The 22,977-nt window shown below is 31.5% G+C and overlaps 2 protein-coding genes across 8 annotated transcripts; both read left to right on the top strand.

Annotated features, from left to right (window-relative positions):
• Nucleotides 1-2,251: 2,251 nt before the first annotated feature.
• Nucleotides 2,252-8,912, top strand: PIG-G (phosphatidylinositol glycan anchor biosynthesis class G). 5 transcript variants are annotated; one of them, XM_040715675.2, is made up of 11 exons: nucleotides 2,252-2,425; nucleotides 3,148-3,354; nucleotides 4,402-4,883; nucleotides 6,105-6,342; nucleotides 6,393-6,791; nucleotides 6,854-7,000; nucleotides 7,107-7,317; nucleotides 7,374-7,534; nucleotides 7,605-8,077; nucleotides 8,142-8,433; nucleotides 8,498-8,912. In XM_040715675.2, the coding sequence occupies exons 3-11, from the start codon at nucleotides 4,738-4,740 to the stop codon at nucleotides 8,861-8,863; spliced, it is 2,433 nt and encodes an 810-aa protein (XP_040571609.1). In that variant the 5' UTR covers nucleotides 2,252-2,425; nucleotides 3,148-3,354; nucleotides 4,402-4,737; the 3' UTR covers nucleotides 8,864-8,912. The 5 variants fall into 5 exon arrangements, with proteins under 5 accessions (XP_040571609.1, XP_040571608.1, XP_071745335.1 ...); XM_040715674.2 differs by having other exon boundaries at nucleotides 2,312-2,425; nucleotides 7,074-7,317; XM_071889235.1 differs by having other exon boundaries at nucleotides 2,326-2,425; nucleotides 6,089-6,342.
• A 1,907-nt stretch (nucleotides 8,913-10,819) lies between these two features.
• LOC121119747 (uncharacterized) lies at nucleotides 10,820-20,119 on the top strand. 3 transcript variants are annotated; one of them, XM_040714515.2, is made up of 5 exons: nucleotides 10,820-11,118; nucleotides 16,722-16,991; nucleotides 17,424-17,638; nucleotides 18,324-18,934; nucleotides 19,014-20,119. In XM_040714515.2, exons 2-5 carry the CDS (start codon nucleotides 16,735-16,737, stop codon nucleotides 19,515-19,517), a joined length of 1,587 nt encoding a protein of 528 aa, XP_040570449.1. In that variant the 5' UTR covers nucleotides 10,820-11,118; nucleotides 16,722-16,734; the 3' UTR covers nucleotides 19,518-20,119. The 3 variants fall into 3 exon arrangements, with proteins under 3 accessions (XP_040570449.1, XP_071745337.1, XP_040570448.1); XM_071889236.1 differs by lacking the exon at nucleotides 16,722-16,991 and having other exon boundaries at nucleotides 10,846-11,118; XM_040714514.2 differs by lacking the exon at nucleotides 10,820-11,118 and having other exon boundaries at nucleotides 16,640-16,991.
• Nucleotides 20,120-22,977: the final 2,858 nt, after the last annotated feature.

Below are 22,977 nucleotides of genomic sequence, written 5' to 3'. Positions count from 1 at the left end.
AAACTATTAATTGATTCCACAATTTCATTTTAATCAATTAAAACGACTCAATTAGTTAGTTATTATATATTTATAGATTATATAACTGTGGCCATTTGAACCTTATAAATTTGCTACTGAATACTTGGCAATCACTAACTTTAATCAAAATAGTTAAAAATTAATTTATTAACAATCTAAGGAATATTCAATTGTTCCAAAATCTTCCCCATAAGAATTGTAAATTTTTCATTTCAAACTATTAATGATCGGACTCATTTTTGTTACCCAATTGTTCAATTTGGTTAAAATTATAATAACATATATATATATATATATATATAATATTAATCCTACTTTATATGTATATAAAAAGAGTTCTAAACACTTGTGACCGCTTTAAGGCATGTATGTACTTAGTTATCTGTATATTATAAAAAGAAAAATACGATATACCTAACCTAACACATTTGCCATGATTCATTTTTTATAGAAATGATTCTTTCATTTAAAAAAATGTTAAGGTTAGTTGATAATTAATTAAAAAAAACTAGCTTAAAGTGCATTTGATTAAAATTGGGATTACATGGTACAGGGCATCAAGACAAATAAAAATGAAGGAACTTACCCTGGCAGTGATGGATAGTAAAACTAGATATCTCCTTTTAATATGTAACCATATCAACTCTTTGAATTAATTTAACGCCAAAGTGTTTCGGTCCTTTGATTCACCTGGTTTAATAAGGGGAAACCTAACCATATAGCAAGAAGTTTTATTAGCCTGCTAATGAATACGTATCTCATCAATTTATTAGCACAAAATATTTACTGTTTGCCTACAAATAAAAAAGGTGGGCTAACTATATATTTAGAGGAAGATAACTAACTATAGTATTATATAATTATTTATTAACTTTTCATTATAATTAATAATATTAAATATATCGGTTACGAAATTGTAATTTTGTAGAAGTTGTGAGTAAAAATAAGATTAAGTGTTTTAAGTATTCTGTTTTATATTTATTATGGTCTGCAGTTCTATCTCTCATAATTATATTGTAGGTATAGTTAAGCTAATTGAATAAGTCAAACATAAAACGGCGCCCTTTATCTCATCTTTAAATAACAAATATAAAGATAAGAAGGTTATCGTCCATGTTGACAACAATTTTATCAGTAATAACTAATAATTAATGAGGGAAAAGGGAATAATGATTATTAAACGTAATATCGACTACATCAAGCAAGTTATGAATGGAATTTATTTAACAATCAAGAATTATTATTATTGTTTACACAAATGAGATAAAATACATAATAAAACGATATTGAGTGAATTTCATATAATAGAGGGGATGCAAATGAATGGTCATTCACCCACCCCAATTCGGAGTTATTATATAGGAGCTATATCGTAGATACTACAACATATTATTGATATTATGGACTACAAACTACCAATAGGGTTTTAATTTAGTTTTCTTCTCTCTTCTTTTTGTACATTTTTTTTTTGCACATTTGTAAATCCTCGGATATACAATCCCTTATTGTTTTCTCATGGCAGCCCAGATCCCTCGCCATGGCCCTCATGGACCTGGTAGGGTCATCCTCAACCATCTTCTTCACCTTGTTGACAAAGTAGGTGTCCCTGACCTTCCTGTCGGCGCCTTCCTCCTTGGGTGCCCTCTTTAAGGTGGCATCAACATCCCAGGTATCCTCTAGCTTCTTACGGATACGCTGAACAGTCCGTAAACTCACTCCTAAGGTTGAAGCAATCGTTGAATTGGAGATTTCACCTCCATTATTAACCAATGCCATGACTACGGCGGACCTCGAATGCTCCTCGTTCCACTTATAGCCCTTTATCTCCTCATATGATGACGGCATGATGCTAACTGAACTACGTATCGTCAGCTGACGAGAATACCTTTCCTATTTGGTAACCGCTTTTTTATTTGATAATGTCGTCTTCAAGTTATCACGGTTTAAAGTAGGCGACAATTTGATCCCCGCTCCCTGTATATACATTCCTACTGCCTGCTTTCTCAGCAATTTGGAGTTGGGCTAGTGAATAAACCAGAAATGGCGTGTGCAGAGAGGCAAAGAACATTTGGGAACCCTGTGTTTGTGCTAGCAAATGATGATATGAATAAAGGGAGGGAAGCAGAAGGAGGGAGAGAAAGGGAATAGGAGGGAGGAAAAGAACATTTGGGAACCCTGTGTTTGTGCTAGCAAATCATGATATGAATAAAGGGAAGGAAGCAGAAAGAGAGAGAGAAAGGGAATAAGATGGAAGAAAAGAAAAAGGAAAAAAAGAAGAAGAAGAGAAAAAGAGTCATCGTTGTCGTTACGCTTGATAAGAAGAATAAAGTAGTTTATTCCATCGTCGCAGCTTTATTCGTTGAGGACTCTAAGGATATCTTCCTCCTTAGATTTTCGTAATCAGGTAATTCGGATTTCCAATATTCATTTAGACTTTTCCTAAGGGGAATGCTCTTCAATAGTTTTCATGACATAAAGAATTTTATTCAACTTTGGCTCTTAACGTAAATGTAATTTGTGACTTGATCATTTTATATGTTCCAAGTCGGGGTTGCTGAAAACCGGAAGACTCAACTTCTGATGTTTGAAGCTCCTCTTTGATTTAGTTGATTTAAGTGTTCGGCAAGGACTGAGGAGATTCATTGAGTCCCCTGGATTCAAGTTGTTGAAAAAGGAATTAGTGCAGCCTTTTTTACTCTGATCCTTCCTTGAGAATTGCTTTTTGCACAATTGTTCATTTCATACTTAGTACTTATTGGATTTAAAAAGAAAAAGTAAATGACTAAACGCTACAAAGAGACTGAGTTCCTTTTTCTCCCAGTCTACGAGAAATGCCCATAATAATGCGCCAATTGACGATTTTTTAAAATAATAAATTAATATGTATTTGCTCTTTTGGCCTTTTTAACTTGAGGTCACAAATATTTTTACATTAGTAGGATTTGTGAGTTGATTGATTGTTGAGTTGTAAGCAGTTGATCCTTGCCCTATAACCAACTCGTGAGTAAGGTGTCCTACTAAATTTGGACACCTTTTTCATCGTCCTATTGAGGAATTTGAAAATAAGTGATATAATTAGTGATGCATGTTGTTTAAGACTGATGATTGAGCCTTTTTATTCCTTAGGAATCTTGATTTGTGAGTAATTGTAAGCTTGTTGAATTATGACTCGAAGTGTTAGTCGAAGCAGAAGTCGGGGACGTGACAGGAGCGGTGGAGAAAGTTCTCCTAAAAGAAACCGGCGGGGTGGATCTGGGTCCTCACGAAGCCCTTCTCCAATAAAAAAGAATGTTGATAGTGAATCTGAGGAGAGAAAGAAGATGAAACAAGAAGGTAAGGCAGGGTCCGAACATCGAGATGAGAATAATGCCAATTCTGATCACAAAGATGGCGACTCTAAGAGACGATCTCGGTCACGATCTCGTCATCGTCGTCGCTCAAACTCGAGTGACAAAGATCGTCCAAGAACTCGCTCGAAAACAGGTTCACCCGCCGATCGTAAAACACGCTCAAGAACTGGATCTCCAAGGAGTCGATCAAGTTCTAGAGACCGTCGTAGAAGAGACAGAAGCTTTTCTCCAGTGAGAAGGAGAAGTTCTGACAGAAGAAATTCCTATGGCAGAAATAGAAGTCCCATTGATGAAGATGGTTACCGTATCCATGTAGCAGATTTGGATGTATCCGCAACAAAGAGGGATATGGAAAAAGTTTTTGGCAAGTTTGGTCCACTGAAGGAAATTTGGATGGCCAGATCTGTTCCATGCTTTGCTTTTGTTGTATTTAGATACAGAGAGGATGCGGAAGATGGAGTAAGATCTGCTGATGGTGTGGAAATTTCTGGTAGACGGATTCGTGTTACACATGCTCGCCCACGTACCAAAGGCAGAGGACGAAGAGGATTCAATCCAAATATGCGATGCTATCAGTGCGGTGATAGGGGTCATTTTTCGAGAGATTGCCCTGACACCAAATATGGATATAAAAGGCCTCCGAGTCCAAGATATAGTAGTAGAAGAGATTCTGATCGTCATTATGATAGAGGCGGAGGCTATGACCGATTCGATCATAGAAGAAGTCGTTATTAATTTTTTTTATCTTTGCCCCTCTATTATTAGATATATTTTTAAGATATTTCTAACCCCGTTTTTCGTTACTTTCGCAGCAATCAATTGCTTTTTGTTTCATACTTTTAATAAATTACAAATTTTGTTCGGTTGCTGCCGAACACTCCTCTTATTTCAGTACTGTAAAAATTTTCAACGAATAAAATATTATGTAAACAGTAGATTTAAATACCGAACTGGAAAGATTTTATATATTTATTGGCTTTGAAGAAAAATGATTAATTTTGCTATCGGCTTATTTTCTTCTACATTACAGTTTGTGTTAATGGTCCCCCAATTTATGGTTATTGTAATTATGAATAATATTTGGAGTGTTAAATGGCTTTTTAATGATTGATGGTGTTCCAAAAAAAATGTTATTATTTTGGGTGTAAGACAGAAAAGTAATTATTTGTGTGTTGGCCCCCTTTCTACGTTATTCACCAATATGGTATTTTGGTGACAATCTGGTTGTTATTGGTGTTGAGTTGATATTATTAGAGGTGAAATGATTGATGGAATTGGTGACAAATAAATGTCGACTTTGTCGTCTTCTTCTTTATGGTCTTCGGACATAAGTTATTTTTTGTTTTACTAATTGTTTAATCTTTGGATGAAAATGATTTTAAAGCTGGTCATGTTTTGGATCCAGATACTTGGGTTTTTGTGGTTTTTACTGGGATTCTTTCCATTGAAGACTCCTCTTAAGGGAGACGCTCCCTCAATAAGGGAGGAAGAAGAAGAATTCCCATCCCTCAGGTACGTTCCCATAACTTCGGGCTAAACCATTACATACTCATTTCTCCATCAACTACTAGTTACATATATCCCTTATTAATATACGTGCTCTTTTATAAACATTACATACATATCTTTTTCCTCCTTCTGATAACTTGCTCAGTCTTTCTTATTAACTCTAATGATAGCGATGATGATATTAAAATTTTTGTACATGTTGCCATGTGACGATAGCTATTTCGTCAAACATGGCCGTGTTCCCAGTTTTTTGTGCATGATGTAACCATCTTGTGCATTGATCCTTTTACATACTGTCGTCATCCAGCCTGAGGTAAGTTGCATGGCTCTCTACTTTTATAATATAACAAGTTCCAATCAGGTGGTATGAAATGGTTAAAACTTATTTGGTGATGGAAGATGCTTATAACATACAGATACATTTTCGAAAGAACTTCCCTTTTTTGAGATGAATTGGTCTCATTCTCACTTTGTTTGTGAAAGAACGGAAAGTTGTCAGCTATTGGCATATATGATTGCTTGGGGGTTTCGAGGAATTTATAGAGTATCAAACGTTCTATAAATGGTTAAAGCCAATTTTCCCCCATATATGTATGGATAAGATATTAACCAATACTTCTTTTACTGAAATATACATACTCTTATCGATTGATACAAATATTGAACAACAAATTATTTCCATTTGCGTTCAATACTTAATTTTAAAGCGCAGTCCTAGTTTTTCTATCCTCTTTTAACAAGTGTATATATATCCAATGCCCCTAAAATGTTCTTCTTTGTTGTGGATAAATAAAGTATGAATTGATTCGAAGTATTCAAATACAAAATAAATGATTCTAGCTCACCATAGAATGAGGATAATGCACATTGAAAACATGGGGGAAATGTATAACAGATACACAAAATATAATATTCAAGATCTATCTCATTTTAAGTCAATTGAGAAAATCCCTTGTTACTAGAACAATATTAAGACATTAGTATTTTTTTAAGGAAATATACATCTTAATAGAGTATAGAACAAAATCAATTTATAATCTAACTGAATTATAAAAAATAAAAATCTTGTTCAACATTGATAAAACTAAATATTTTTTAAATTTCATGCTTCGTTGTCTTCACTTATTTATTTATTAATCTTATGCCCGCACACGTATTTATGTAAGGAATTATATGGATATTGTGCATAGTTATTTATCTGAGTGTAGTCTTTTCAACTTTCAGTTTGGCTTGGAAAAGGAGAGTAGGACAAGTGGTCATTGTTGTTGTTGATGCCTTGAGGGCGGATTTCGTTTTTAATAAAACTACCCTTGAAAGTATGGGCCTTTCAAACGATGATTTTATGCTTAAACGAGCCGATTCCGATAAACGTTTATTTGATATAAAGAGTTATTCAACATTTACTTCCCTTGGGCTCGTTGCTCGGGTCTCGTGTCCAACCGTCACATTGCCACGAATCAAGGTCCTTCCAATCAATATACGGATCTTTGGTTAACATGTTCTTTTTTCTAGGCTATTTCCACCGGTAGTATCCCTGGATATGTCGACGTTGTTATTAATTTTGATTCTGCAGCATTAATGGAAGATTCTCTTATCAAGAGATGGAGGGACGCGTCTAGAAATATTGTGTATTATGGAGATGATACATGGATTAAGCTCTTCCCGGATAGCTTTTTACGAAATGAAGGAACCTCCTCTTTTTTTGTATCAGATTTCCATCAGGTCGATGACAATGTTACCCGAAATTTACCCCATGAATTTGAGAAATCAGATTGGGATGTAATGATCCTTCATTACTTAGGTCTTGATCACATTGGACATGTATTCGGTCCTACTAGCTCTTTAATTCCTTCAAAACTTACTGAAATGGAAGATGTAATTGAAAAGCTGATAGTCGACTTAGAAAAAAAAGTATGATAACACGAAGGCAATAGTATTAAATAAAAAGTCAATTCAATCTTTAAACACATTAGGGTTGGAAAGATGATTTTCCACCTTTGATCCTGGTTCTTGGAGATCATGGAATGGCTGATATTGGTGGGCATGGTGGGTCTACAATTCCAGAAACTATTACTCCAGTCATTGCGTTGAGTCCTATTTTCAATGCTTCTCAGTCATTGGTAAATTATATTCACAACACTCCTTTATTTACTGAATATTGTCCTTGTTTTCTTATTTTTGACAATTTCTCAGAAAGTTATACAACTTTTTTTTGTCTTTGTGAAGGGAAGTTCCAAAGTTATTCAACAAACAGACTTGGCTGTCACCTTGTCTTGGTTAACTGGTGTTTCGATCCCGAAAAATAGTATGGGTACCTTAGTTGACGGAATTGTTTCATCTGTCGAGGTCAATCCTGTGTATCAAAAACTGTCAGCCCTGTATAATCTTAAGCAGATTTATCGGATAGTGGAACAAAATTCTTTAAATGATCAGATTGGTAATGCCTTTAGTCGTCATAAAACAATGACATGTAAATATGATTAACGATTCCAGGCTCCAATCATGAAATCTTCTTTAATGGAGTGAAAAGTCAAAACCAATCTATGAGGGAAGTTCTTGCCTATGTGGAGTTTGTACAAACTGTTTTATTTGATAATGTCCTGGAGTATAACTACGTATATATGATTTTAGGATGTGGATCTATTTTTACAACGGTATTAACGGCTCATTGACACTTAATTAAATTATAAATTCATAAAAATAAATTTTTCTCATTGTCTTCAGGTCGTTATTTTACTTGTAAAAAGCTTAACCTACGAAATATTTATTAGAAGTAAAGTAATTTTGATGTTTCATCTCCTTCGCCTTCTTTCATTGGCATCCACATCGTTTATCGAAGAAGAACATCAAGTATCATACTTTTTAACTATGACTTTATTCATGACGATGGATCCTTCGTTTGAGCTCTTGGTAGTTATGCTTGCGTATAGAGGGGCTCGAACACTCAATCAAACTGGTGACAAATGGGCCCATCTACCAGATGTATCTGACTGGTTAAATAATCATGGTTATATTCGATCTTCTCTGTTCCTTTTTTCAATTATGGGTCTTTGGGTACTGAGAGCAAGGCAAGAAGGGATTATTTTAATTGATAAATTGTCATCTATTGTTCTCATGGTTTGTGTTGTAAGCCAAAAAATTGCTGACAACTCTGTATTAACTGACATAATTCCTATCAGCCATATCTTTTCGGAGAGGTACACTTCCATTTCTTATAATATGTCAATTAATTTAAAAGTAATATTTTATTGCTATTTACAGAGGAGTATATGAAGCTCAAATCGTGTATTTAGGTTGTGTTGTAATTGCTTGCGTAAAGGCAATAATTTATAAAAAAACATCAAGAACAAATGATGGGCATGCTATATTTGAAGTCTTAATGGACTCTTTTATTCCGCTGATATGTGTTCTGAACCGAGCAGAGAATGTATGCCTCATCTTTCTCTCTGTATATGCGGAATCCGTTATTTGGTCCAAGATAAAAGATAATACAAATGGATTCAAATCAGCCCTTCTTTATTACATGTTTGGCCTCTGTGCGTTCTTTCATCAGGTTTGTCAAATATTTATTAAATTAATATATAATTTGATGTCGTAATACGTTATTTTATTTTTAGGGTAATAGTACCTCCAGTCTTTCAAAGGTAGACGTCAATAGGGGGTATATCGGTATATCATCTTTCAACTCCATTACTGTCGGATCCTTGCTCATGATTTCCACATATAGTGGTCCACTATTATGGCTGATATTATTGTACAAAAGATTGGACAAGACTCATCATAAATACAGCTTGGATGCTTCCATACTTTTACTTGGAGTTGAAGCCGTTTTTTTTATGATTATAATCACTGCACAACGTTTTCATTTATTTATTTGGACTGTATTCTCTCCTAAGTTGTTGTACTTAAGTGTTAACTATTTTTTATTCACAGTAATGCATTCCTTTCTAAGTTTATGTATTTATGGCTTTAACTCTTTATAGTTGAAATATCTCAGTTTGTCATTAAATATAATTTATTTTATGTATTGAATATTTAATAATTATTTCGGAAAACTGTGATATTATCGTTTTTATACTTATAATGATATTAATTAACATAATAATATGGAAATTTTAACATTATTGGTTTTCCTAAAAGGTAAGGTATTAACTCATCAACTCAGATGCAATACAGGTGAACCACATGTCTCTGTGTGTGTTGTTGCCTAACTATCAAACTTCGAGAGTAGTGTTTCCAATTAAACTAAGTGGTGGTTTTATGGTAGGAAGTGGGGGCCCAGCCTTAAGCCCTACGTTTCCCCAAACATAGTGAATATTTAGAGCTCCTTCATATGATATTGCCTATTTTTTTTTTTTGCGGGGGGCTGAACAACCATGTTTTATAACAATAAAGCCCCCATTTTCCTTAATATTAAGGAAATTAGCTAGCTATTGGATGTCAAAATGGGGGACCAACAATTAAGGACATAACCTTACTATCTAATTTTATTGAAAATGAGAATTATTAGTATATAGATCCTAACAAAAAAATAAACTTTGAGATAATGGAATGTACAGATTAGTCGAATTCTCAATCGTAATATCATCCATCACTCAAGATCCACGAATGATTCTCATGAATTAATGTTTAAACTAAAACTTAGGCATAATTATTTATAAATATGAAAAAGGTAAAATTTATCTAAACTACTGTACAGTGAATGAGGGTAACAAAGGCGTTGAAAAACTTGTGTTATAGTTTAACAAATAATTCTGAGCAATGCGGGGTACACCCACCAGTAGTGTTGTGGCCGTCCTTAGGTCTAGTCCAGTCAATTCTTAGAACCGGTCCTATCAGTCCTTAAGACTGTCTGTTCTAGTGAATAGATATAAAAAAATAAAATTGATTAACGTCATGAAGGATCAAAATTTATAAGTTTTAGGACTGAAATGGACGGGACTGCAGCCTTTAAGTTCTAAATAAGGACTGACACAACATTACCCACTAGTAAAACAATAAACAATTCGAGGAAAATTACAATATTTGTTGCAACTGACCATTTTGTTCTGAGTCTTTCATTTCAAATTTTTCTCCAATGAGAGAGTTTTGAATTTGGATTAAATTATATCAATTGATAGCAAACAAATAAATAATTATTCAAATCATATAAGCTAAATTAAAATAATAAAAAATAACTTCTTTATTACAAAAATATTGCTCCTTTAAAAAATTACTTTTATTCCCTCAAAATATGTTTTTATCTAAGATCTTGAAGAAAAATTTAAAAAAATTGTGATTTTTTTTACTCAACTATAATCTGCACTACTTAATTATTTATTATAACTAATATATATTCTTGTAGTGGTTGTTTGTTAACGTTCGAAAATAAGGGCTTGCTATAACTGTCCCCAGTCTCCCCTAATACTTGATCAGATCAGATAGGAACAAACTGTACCACTACGATGCATCATAATTATTTTTGTACATTTAGTTTGAAGAGCTCTAAGATTCAAACTCTGCAATAAAATTTATTTTTCTTAAGTATAAGGGTAATGAGTAATGACTGAAATGATAAATATCTTATATAAAAAAAAAGGTTATTTGAAATTAAAAAAACAACATTTATTTTATTTTTTTATAAAAATAAAATAAATGCAACTAAGTTCTTGGCTATCCCCTAAACCAGATAGGGATTAGGGTGTGATGTTCCATTTTTGCCTAGGACTCCTTAATAGTTAAGGTCAGCCCTTGTCACAATCTAACCAGAACATTGTAAAATATACATTAACATTATTATATTTAAGTTTCAGTTATTTTTGAATGTCCATATCGCGCCTCTTGTTACAAGTGCTGAGTTCGTATCGCTCTCGCTCCCGAGGGATGCGTGGATTCTTTATTGACAGGTAGGTTAGAAGTCTGCGCGCGCTCTTGGATTAGGTGAAGAAGAATAGGTAGCTATAGTAGTAATAAACTCATAGTAAATAGTCTAAGCTGCGACCTCCTCTCGATGAGTTGTAGTTGAAGTCGGCAGGTCCGCCTTTATTCTCCTTATTGTATTTTTGGTTTATTGTCTAGCTTGTGATACTATTTGATTTATATATATATCTGTGAAATTTTCAAGTGCTCTTGCTGATTCAGGATGTGTACACGACCATCCAAAAGAGGTATTATCTCTTCGTGATTTGAAGAGTAAAACAAGGATCATCTCCTTGTCCAATATAATAAAATATATTGATTAGGATTTCCCTATTGAAATGTGAGTTCGTAATTCTTTTTTCTTTTCTTATAATAGATTCACAATTGAGTTTTTTTTTTTGGGGGTTGGGGATGGGAGGTTATTTCCCTCTTATTTATAGCCATAGGCTATTCCTCAATCCATCATGACATTTGATCTTTCTATTTTTGTATACCCATAGTTTAATTGTGGTTACTATCTTAAAAAGTTAAGAACAATTTGAATTAAATTATTTTCATCAATTGGCACTAGTACAATAGCCCGTCAACCTAGCTAAAGAAATTCATTAAAATTATCTAAAATATACATAATTAGTTACTCATAAGCAACTAATAAGAAAAACTAAAAATGGCAAAAATTTCAAAAGAGGTGACTTTCGAAGAAGTCGTTGTTCCTCGATATTTAACTTCAAAACGTTTATCCTACATAATTATTTTGTATATATATATTGTATTCATTCTATATATCAATCGTTATCATCTTCTTCTTCTTCTAAAATATTCCCTCCTTGAGAGACATCTCAGAAAAGTATCGACTATTTTACAGCTATCGGAAATAGATATGTAATTAATTAGAAGCATTGTTCACTTAAGATTGCTTCTAGATATTTAGCACATTTGATTTATTGACTTAGATTATGAGCCACTAATTAATTTGTGGATAAGTATTTCTACATTTTGTATCTCCCCATTTGCTTTGTTATATCTCATTTAAAACATTTTTATGTTTTTTCGCATGGAAGGTAAATTCCCTTTGTGGACAAGTAAGTTATGCACAATTACGTAAAATGTAAGCGCTAAGATAGAGTGGCTTCGGTCTATTCATTAAAATGTAGATATTATTGAAGAACAAAGACTTCATGGTTAAATTCCTACGAATGATTTTAAAAGATTCATTTATAAGGGATAGCAAAGCATTTTTCTACCTGTTGCTATGTTTTTGTATGGTTTTTATGGGAAACTACCTCGGTAGTTTTTTCTTTAGCTACATATACAAAGTGAGGCTGCATTTTAAAACTTATTTTTCAATAATTATTCAGTAATAGCCTGTCAAGTCTAGATTTTTCAATTATAAGAGGTAAAACGTACCGTTATTTGCAAGTTGGGGCCAAAGATTGAAATAATTTTTTGTCTCTTGTATGATAATTCTAAATTCTCAAAAAGTGAGGGCCCTAAGCCCCTATTGTACGGCTCCTGTATGTTTTTATTACAATACCTTTTTAGTAATAAAATCAGCCATATATGTATTTTCATGCAAAAATAATAAAAGATTAGTTGGTAGCAATTCCCATCTCAAACTGTCCGGATTCAATCAGTTAGATATATTGCTGTAAAAAATGATACCGATTTCAAAGCTCCTTATTCAATAATTATAAAGTAATATCCTATTCAGTCCGGATTATATAAGTCCAACTTTTCCGGTTTTGTATTTCTTTTAGTAATAAAAACCAACCTTTTACCGATATATAGAATTAATTAAATTTATTATCTGTCTCGAGGAGTCTCGACTCATACAGTTCGATATATCCGCTTAACTATATACCTGTACTGTTCAGGATTTTGTTGTACAAAATAAGACCGATTCGAGCCCCTTTTTCAGTCCTGATTATAAATGCAGAAATGATAGTACTAAGTATTATGTTTTATAATTCCAATTCTTATATTAATTGAGTATATTAAAAAGGATTTGAGGAATTATATGCATGTTGCTACCAAATCCTTTTTTACTTGAACCAGTTGACCATACAATATGATTACTTACGTGTATACAATTGTAAATCATTGATATCATATGAATACTTAATTGATTTAATAAGGTATATTGACGTCTGAGTTTCTTACTTATTATATCAAGAAGCGTCTTTGAGTGTATTTCTTATTCTCCATTTAATTTAATGATATAAATTTTTAATTTATGTGTGTATAGGGTAACTGCGGTATTGTGAACGAATTGGGTCTATTGTGGGTAATTTCTTATAAGGGTTGTGCATTAGCTCTTATCATGCATGAAAAATCCCATTTTTGATTAGGATTATAATCATTAGTGTGTTCAAATGTAGTCTTGTAGTAGCTTGTGATTATTTAAATAATATTTTTTTTGTCAAACTTCCTCATTTCTTCAAATCAAATGAACCCTATTTAAAGAGTTGGTATTATACATAATACATGAATTATAATAATGAAACCATTTTAATGGGCCCCTATAATACAAATGATATTTTTAACTCAAGGTCATATGCTTATTATCCATTATTTAAAAAAAAAAATCGTTCAAGTTGTTTTAGCATTTCATGTTGTTTCATATCCTACATAAATCCTTTTTTATTACTTTTTCTGATCAGGCTTAGGAATGACATTTAGGAGTTATGTAAGTATATTAAACAAAACTCTTAAGTTTCTAAAATGTTTTGTCAAATGTATTGTGATGAAAATAAAAAAGGGACAAATGCTTTGTCTTATTTTAATATATTTAGTCATCAAAAGTTTTAAATACGTCCTTGAAACTTAGCCTATTGATTACTTTCTATTCCTCACATATTTCATTTTATAGATCTTTGTATACTTTTGAATAAGCTTTATTTAAAGTAATATTTTTATTCGCAAAGTTCTGATGGCTCACTTTTTCTGCTTTCTTCTTAAAAGTGTTCTATATTATAGTATGTAACATACAGAATATGTCCTAGGTCCTAAATTAATTTTTAATGACTCAGTAATTTCTAAGTTCTTATAACCTGATATAATAACTTTTTTCCGTTTTATATACTTACAAGGTGGTCCAGAATTAGTCTTACTGATTTTATAAAACTTTAATTAATTAATTTAGCTTAAAATGTATGACCGAAAGGGTCTATTACTTGTTTTGCAACCGTTTTGAGTTCTTTTGGACAAGTTAGCCTCCTTACTCCTCTGATCTATTACGCCATGTAGGAACAGATTGAGAGAAAGAAGACAGTTCTAATCACAAGGTTCACTAAAAACTCACTAATGGCTATCGACTCTGTGACTCTTAAAAAGGGACTACCTACTCTAATAAAAATCAAAGAAGCCATTTTAAATGAAACTTTTTAAAATTTGTGACGAATTCTTTAAAAAGTTAATAAGGAATGTTACTCTAGGTATAACTTCTGTATTATGTAGTATAGGTTTATTTATTAGCCTGACTATTTTTGGAGCATCCTGTATGAACATAAGGAGTTGAACAAAATACTTATTTTTAGCTCTATGGCTTGATCGTTACTCACATAATATGTAATTGCTATCAACAGTTTAATGGATTTTTGTGGCAAGATAGATATTTAACCGCCAATAAAGGGAGATAACATAATAGTTAATATCCTTGTCAAAGAGCCATTCTCCTAATTTGGAGTACATTTACTTTGATCTATTACTTTTGAAACTCTTTTGTTCTATTTAATAGGTACTTACTCAAGCAGGAGTAAATTGAAAGGGGACAATCTCATTGTAATTCGTAAAATGCTGCGTACATATCTCTCACACTTACGAATCATAACAGCTTGAAATATTATATAAAAGTTATCTTGATTAACTTTATTGTGTGTAATTTTTAAGTAATTCATTATTCAATCCTCAATTTTTAAAGACTATACGTTAACTTTTTAAATGTAAATAAATATCTAAAAATTCGTCATGGTGAATTCGTTAACAGCTCAAATTTCCTTCTATCAAAGAATTAACTTGAATGTCAATTGTAAATTGATGAATCATTGGATTATGATTTGGTGAATTGTTTGGAGTACAATGCATTATTGTATTATGATATGCCTTATAATATTCATAATCCACTTTTATACAAGCTATTAGTCTAAGAACCTGCAACGGAAGATTTTATCCCATAAGTTATAAAAGGTTTGCCACCCTGAAATTACTTATGATACCTACAACATTGATGTTTTTTTGTCAGTCCGATTCTCCTGCTGGGTTGGCCCTCTAGATCCCCGAAAAATAGCCTCCGGAAGGTTTATTAGAATAAGGTACATGGAAAAAACTTGGACCCATGTATAGTACTATGTCAGGACATCGTAAAAACCAAGAGTGACAAAAAAAATTTGGTCTGAAACTTGAGGTCATAACCTTCACAAAGTACACCGAAAAATCGTAAAATTTACATTTTTCACCCCATAAGGATCCTAGACAAAACTTGTATCGGTTTATACAGGACATAAAACAAAACCAAGACTGACAACAAATTTCGTTCCGGGAAAATTAAGTCAGACTCCCCAAAAAGTACCCTCGCCCCCCTAAAATAAAACAATATTTTCAAAATTCTTTATCAGGACATTGTAACTATCCCAATTTCAACCTATTTTCAGTTACAAATTGTATTATAAACTTAATAGATACCTACATATTTAAATGAAAATTACAAAACTGAAAATAAGGTGAGATTGGGTTTCAGGCTGAAAAAAAAATTAATGTGCGAGGTAACATAAGTAATATCAGTTGGGCAAACCTTCTGTACCTTATGGGGTAAAATCTTCCGTGGCAAACTTTCGTACTATATCCGTAACATGCTAAAAAAGTATACTTATACGAAAATAATTATTTCACATTGAAGTCTAACAGCTTATTTTGATGTTAATAAATAGTTATTTAAATGATGATTATTATTTTCTTTTATAACCTTGGTAATTGAATTAATCCTCTAATGGAAGTAATTAATTCATTTTCTCGTCTTCCTTTTTCTTTACAATCTTCCATCAATTCTTTGAAGGATCATAGCTTTATAATAAAATCTTGTTTGTATCCTCAACAAAGCCAACCACTTTGTTTTTACGTTTTATTAATCAGTCCCAACTTCTAACTAAAGTAACATAATAAAACTTGTGGCTTAACTATCATTGTATTTGGCAACTTGTAACAAGGCTGAAATGCTATGTACAACACTGATACATGCATATATCTAAATATGTAACGATATGTGTCAAGGATATTCTAAAAGCTAACAAAGTGTCTCAAAAACTTAAACAAAATCTCTTATGTAATCATTTATAAGATAATCAAAATATTATTACGCAATGTTATGTATATATTTAAGTGTTTTGAGTACCATAGAGCCTAAAACCATATATTCAGAATCCGTTTTTCTCTTTCCCTTAATTTTACTACTAAATGAACATATGCAAAAACACTTATTATGCTCGTTATATCTAATTTATCACATAAACCATGAAAACAATTAAAAATCCAAATAATTTGATTTTTTCATTGTAAAATGTACAGTATCTTCCCGTTTAGTCTTGATTCGATTAGTCGAGGCTTCGTTATAGTTTGGGCTTTCAATTGAAGACCCTTTTATTAAAATCCGAAATGAACATACTGATGTATGCATATTTTGTTAAATTCAAACATCAATTTATTTTGCTCAATTTTTGAAAAGCTCCTGATAGAGGTATCTTATTCCTTTTTCTTCCTGAAACAATCGTATTGTAAGAAAATGAATCATGAAATTCTTACGACTTATCTATGAAAGAAAAGTATTTGTTATTTGATAAGAGTGGATTAGTTTATTTATTTTTCGACATTTAGTCAATGTTCCTTTTTCTTCACTTGTGGATAGTTTCTATATAATAATATAAAAAAAAACAACATGGATTTCTATTTCAGCCAACGAGGTAGAATGATAGTAGATTGGCTCAAATGTGGAATCTTTGACGTACTCCTTTTAGGAGTAGAAACCCTTGTGAACATTTGGTTGGCTATAAACTTAAAAGATGCTGGGTTTCTCTCTCAATTCCAAGGTATTCTTATATTGACCGTTCTTCCCAATCTCCTCAACACCGGGATTTGGTTTTTTAGTCTACGAAAAAACAATGGTTCGGATTTTATTCCTGTTCTTCTCCTAACATTGCTTGGATGGCCGTGCCCTTTATTTGTGTAAGTACATAATATAAGATGCATCAGTGAAGTGAAGAAATTTTGTTCAATAATCGTATTATCTATACAATTGTCAGTTAGATTAAATTTGTATTTATGTAAATGTATTTTCAAAAGAAGTGTTGTATTTGGGTCAATGATGCCGAAGTACATCATATATAATTGAATACATAAATTTACAAATTTTTATTAACAATATACATTAGCTATCAGTTATCACTCTCCTTTCCTAATCAAGGTTAAGGACTGATGATTCTTTGTACTTATTTGAATAATAATATGTTATTCATTTTTTGTACATCTGTATTTACTGTTATTTATCTAAAAACAGATGTACATATTTATTTATTATTGTAGTAGCAGTAGTTCACATTGGGTGTATATTGATGTATGAAGGGTTGACAAAGGATTTAATGCATGTCATATTTGCAGGTACATATGGTCCATTTATCTAAATGTCTTTGGACACAAGAGACGAAAGGATGCTCGAATCACTGCCAACATATTTCGAATCATACAGACACTCTCTTTCTCAATCCCTGTCTTGATAATCAATATCATGACACTCATAGGATCATTGAAATCTGAAAATGCTCATGGAAACATAACGCTTAATTTGAATTCCCTCTCCGCTCATATCTACGAAGGTAGGATAATGGAATATTACAAGGATCTCAAATAGGCCCTAAAAAGTACATACACAAATATGGGGTTTTAATTTATTTGTTTTTTAAAAATAAGGAGAGATTTATATGGTTACACACGAACCTTTAACCTTATCAAGATCTATTAGCTATACATATATGGACATGTTCCACTAATGAATCTTCTGTCATATATCATTTATACCTTTGGTTGACATAATCTTATTCTTTCATCATAATCAAAACATGCAAAATTCAACCTCCTGCGTAGAAACAAATATGATTTATGCTGTGTTTATGAATGTGTACAGAAAATGTATGCTAACTTATTGAAACGCCTAAATGTTATTTGTTTCTAAATTTGTGATAAACTTTTCGCTTTTCAGGGAATAGACAAGTAGATTATATTTGAAGGCTATATCCATATTTTGCCTATTAATAGTTTATTAGTTAATACATATTTATGTAAATATAACACCCCATTATTTGTAATTCTTCATGAGAAAAACATCATGTCTATTTGGTTTATTTTTTGAAGTGAAATATTATCCAAATATGTTTCATTTTATGAAACATATTTGGATGATATTTTGTCTTGTCTTTTATCTTATGTCTTGTAAAATTAACTAAATGCAGATGTATTTATTGGTGTATGGAAATGATAAATCTCGTGTTTTGTTCCTTACAGTTAAAATTCATGGTTTAGCTTTTCTTATTGGATTTTTGAATGTTCTGCGATCTGCAAGCCTGTTCAATGAGCGTAAAACATTTCCACTTCTCTTTGTCACTGCTGGGTTTCCCTTCATTCTTTTTACAACCCTTACTCGAATCCTCATCGCAGGATTAATTGTTACTTTTCTTCGAATCGAATGGATTTGTCTTACAGCTATTTCTCTCTTATTTTTCAATTTAATACTCTATATTGGAACTCAGAAACGTACTCTTAGTATGAACACTCTGGATAATGATTTGGATAGCTCGTCCTACATAATTGATGATCATGAAGAGTCCTCTAAAAAAATATCTTCGAATAGAAGGAACAATGCTCTCATTGCCTCTGAATGTCTAAGATATCTTCCTAAATATCTGTTATTGTCAGTCTGCTCAATTTTTATACCCAGTGCATATTCAAATGATCGTAAGTCTAAACATCCTCAAATTAAAGGTGGAACTTTTATTTTACTCAATTACTTTGTGAATGGGACTATATTTGCTTTAACTCTGGGCGTGACCATTTTTCATTTCACACCCGATGATATCAACGGACTTTCTCTTCCTCAACCATCTTTGAATGTTAAGGTATGTTATGATGATATTAAAAATCAATCCTATTAATTATTGCCTTTATTTACACATTTCATTTCCTGTATAATTATAGATACCACAAGGTAAACTGTTTGTTAAAGCAATGGGTTTGGATATTGGGATCAGTCTTCCGGATCAAAATTTAGATCTGGGTTCAATGCCTCCCGTTACAGCTAACGTAAACACCTCAGAAAATGATGGATTGATATCAATAATTATCCCTGCTGTTCTTCTTTTACTTCCTCTTCCGTTTGTGGTCATTCGAGCTCTTATGATGGAATTAGACTGTTTTGTATTAAGGAGAAAAGATTTTGAAAAGTTTGCCCCTGAATTAGCTCAGAATAGTACCACAAAGGAAGCTCTTCATACAAATAGAGAAATCTATCTTTTAAATCAGAAGAAAAAGCGACGACAAGAGGCAGATGTTCTTTCGGAAATAGCACGAAAGAGACTTCACGATCGATCCGTTCTATGTCGGCTTTATTGTTCTTTAGTTTTTGGATTTCTTGGATTAATCATTGTCACTCTTACCTTTATTGTCTCTGTAGCCCTTGCAGTTATTAACTTGAAACACTAGTGATGGAACATGTTTACCACTTATTTGATGACTATTGTTCCCATTTGTAGTCAATAATTAATCCGTCCATTCATGACTATTTATGTAATTTATTTACTTGCATACATACCTACATATGTTCACTTTCGTACTGTTCAAAATTTTAATGGCTAAGGTCTTTCATCTTTGATGTGCATCTCGGGTTGTGGTGGATTTATTAAAATTTTAAGCTCTATAGGCTAAGTGAGGCCTTTGAAAGCAATTATATTTGTACGTATATATATATATATATATATAACATATTCATGCAATGTTCTCTAAATTTTCATGTCCATAAGTTTTTTGTGTATGTTCATACATATTAGGGACACAAGACTTTCCTTGGAGTCCATATTTTTTTTTTTACCAAAATTTTGAATATTAAATAATAACTGCAAGGATTTTTTTTTCGTTTTTTTATTTTAAAAAAAAACCCTCAATATCCCCAATTTTTAAGTAAATTCATTCATTGTGATACAAAAATATTCTTCCGGGTCATTCTGTATATCATTTGATTATTATACCGTATTTTATTTGTAGAATTTTTTTTATGTTCAAAATATATATATTTATATTTTATTCAATTGACTCAAATTATAGTTTCATTTCTTAGATACAATCACATCACGTGACATGTTGAATAATTTATTCTTCTTCTATCACATTAATTAATTAAAGAAATAATCATACATTTTTTTTCTTTGGAAAAGCGTTTATATATAGATTTCTCTACTTTTCCCTATACTAAATGAGAGATGAAATAGTTGGTTATCAAATTAAGAATAGGATTGGTATTTAACTTTATCTACAAATCAAAACAATGGAGTGAAATATAGTTATTGATTAGGAAGGTATTTGTATTTTTGTTACATATTTACGTAGATACTATTCGTAAAATAAAACAAAGACGGATTGCTTGTTTATATAAAATAAATACACTACATATTCTATGGATGAGGATCAACATTTCTAAATTACAATAACCCAAATGGGTTTTGCATGATTAGCGTCTCCTGAGGTGAGACTGATTGACATTTTGTAAGAGTGTCGTAAGCTGGGAAGCTATTTATTATTATTTATTAATCAATAATACATATAATAAAATTTTGCCCAAAAATTCATAGAGCAAGTGTCTCACCGTCATTTGGCGTAATGTTTACAATGCCTTGATCTTTTAAGCATTTAAAATGTGTAAATATTATCGCTCTTATACTTAAAAAAATTGTTGCCTTTTTATATTTTTTAAAGAACATTTTTAGTCCTTGTTTCTTTTCATAAATTAATTTCCGACCTTGTAAGAAGAAGTTGAATTACAACAGTCGGGTAATGAATGTATATTGTATAAACTCTTTACTGCCTACGTTTTTTTTATATATGTAAATAAAAAAATAAAAATAAAATCAAGATTTTATTTGATTGAGTCCCTTAAATGTTCCTAATGAATAATTTGATGTTAAAATAATAATAACAAAGACTCTATATTCCAATCAGGTCTAATACAGAAGATTAAAACAAAAGAGGACTGAATCATCTATTCAGACACACAATTTAAAAAAATAAGGTTTTTTGTTATATTTCAATCATGCTGTTTATAAATATGAATTGGAAACGGTGAATAGAAATTCCTTATAATATACAGTTTATCAAAAAATAAATCACGATGTAATCTCAATGTGCCTATGTGGGTTGCCTACATACTGTATAAATATCAGGATTGGCTCGCTGCCAACATGCCATTTTGGAATAAAAACATTTGGCCACCTCAATCACCTGATTTGAATCCCCTTGACTACAGTGTGTGGTGGCAAATTGAGAAGAAGGCCTGTGCTACCCGCCACCTGAATTTGGACTCATTGAATCAAATTGACAAATTTGTGTAAGTACATAATATAAGATGCATCAGTGAAGTGAAGAAATTTTGTTCAATAATCGTATTATCTATACAATTGTCAGTTAGATTAAATTTGTATTTATGTAAATGTATTTTCAAAAGAAGTGTTGTATATGGGTCAATGATGCCGAAGTACATCATATATAATTGAATACATAAATTTACAAATTTTTATTAACAATATACATTAGCTATCAGTTATCACTCTCCTTTCCTAATCAAGGTTAAGGACTGATGATTCTTTGTACTTATTTGAATAATAATATGTTATTCATTTTTTGTACATCTGTATTTACTGTTATTTATCTAAAAACAGATCTACATATGGTTCATTTATCTAAATGTCTTTGGACACAAGAGACGAAAGGATGCTCGAATCACTGCCAACATATTTCGAATCATACAGACACTCTCTTTCTCAATCCCTGTCTTGATAATCAATATCTTGACACAATTTCGCGATAAATTTTTTATCGACAGCTAGGTTTAAGTCTTTCTATTTGTTGGTCCTATTTTGACATCCAATAGTTCACTATTTTCTTTAATATTAATGAAAAAAGGGTTTTAATTGTTATAAAACTTGGTTATTTAAATATCAAAATTGTGAAGTCCATTGAAAACGCTTTTTAATAGTTATGGCATTAAGAAATTAATTTTCAAATATGGCGTCTCCTAGATTATCTCCCTTAAATCCCGTACCACTGATTAAGGTTCCCGAATAATCAAACCTTCTATAGTTTAATGGACGATTTTTTTCTGGGTCCACCGGTGAATGTTACATCATACGGACATTATAGGAATATCCTAAAAAGTTCCATAATTGTTTCTATGGTTATACCGTAGTGATAGATTCATTAGGACTATGGCAGTGCTACCAAGTATGAAATAACATTTTAATATGATCGCAAGTAAATTTTAGACTTTATAGCAACAAGTATCTTGAATTGAAAACCACTCTATATAAAAAACTCGTAATCGACGAATCTGGACAAACGGTGTATTGCTAATATGGAACCTTTCTGTATAATTTTATGTTTGTGATTGTACATACTTTTTTTTTTGTAGAAATGACTTACAAAGGTTTCAACATTGAACTTACATATATAAATATATCACCTTAAATTGAATCACATTTAAAAAAAATATACAATCATAGCCCAAAAGTCTTGTAAACAACTAAGTAAGCTGAATTTATATAAATTTTAATGTATATTGTACATGTTTTAAATTCATTCACAGCTGTTTTATGTCAATAATACTGTGGATTGTAATTTGATATTTTCATCATGTACGTTATATTTTTTGTTCCATAACTTAGAGGATAAACTCTACTTTTTGGAAATCCCTGTCTTTGAAACGTCATCACATATGTATCTATATTTAATATTACTAATAGTATGTTTATAATTATATATAATATTGCTTGAGGTAAAGGAAGCATCTTACATAATCATACGCGGCATTATTCAAGAATTTTTTTTTACTCTGCAATGCTTTGTACTTCTTTAAAGACGGAGTGGAACCCTGAGGATTTGTTGCAGATATATAATT

Source organism: Lepeophtheirus salmonis, chromosome 6, assembly GCF_016086655.4.
Source record: "Lepeophtheirus salmonis chromosome 6, UVic_Lsal_1.4, whole genome shotgun sequence".
NCBI lineage: Eukaryota > Metazoa > Arthropoda > Copepoda > Siphonostomatoida > Caligidae > Lepeophtheirus > Lepeophtheirus salmonis.
This window is presented reverse-complemented; position numbering and strand designations above follow the sequence as displayed.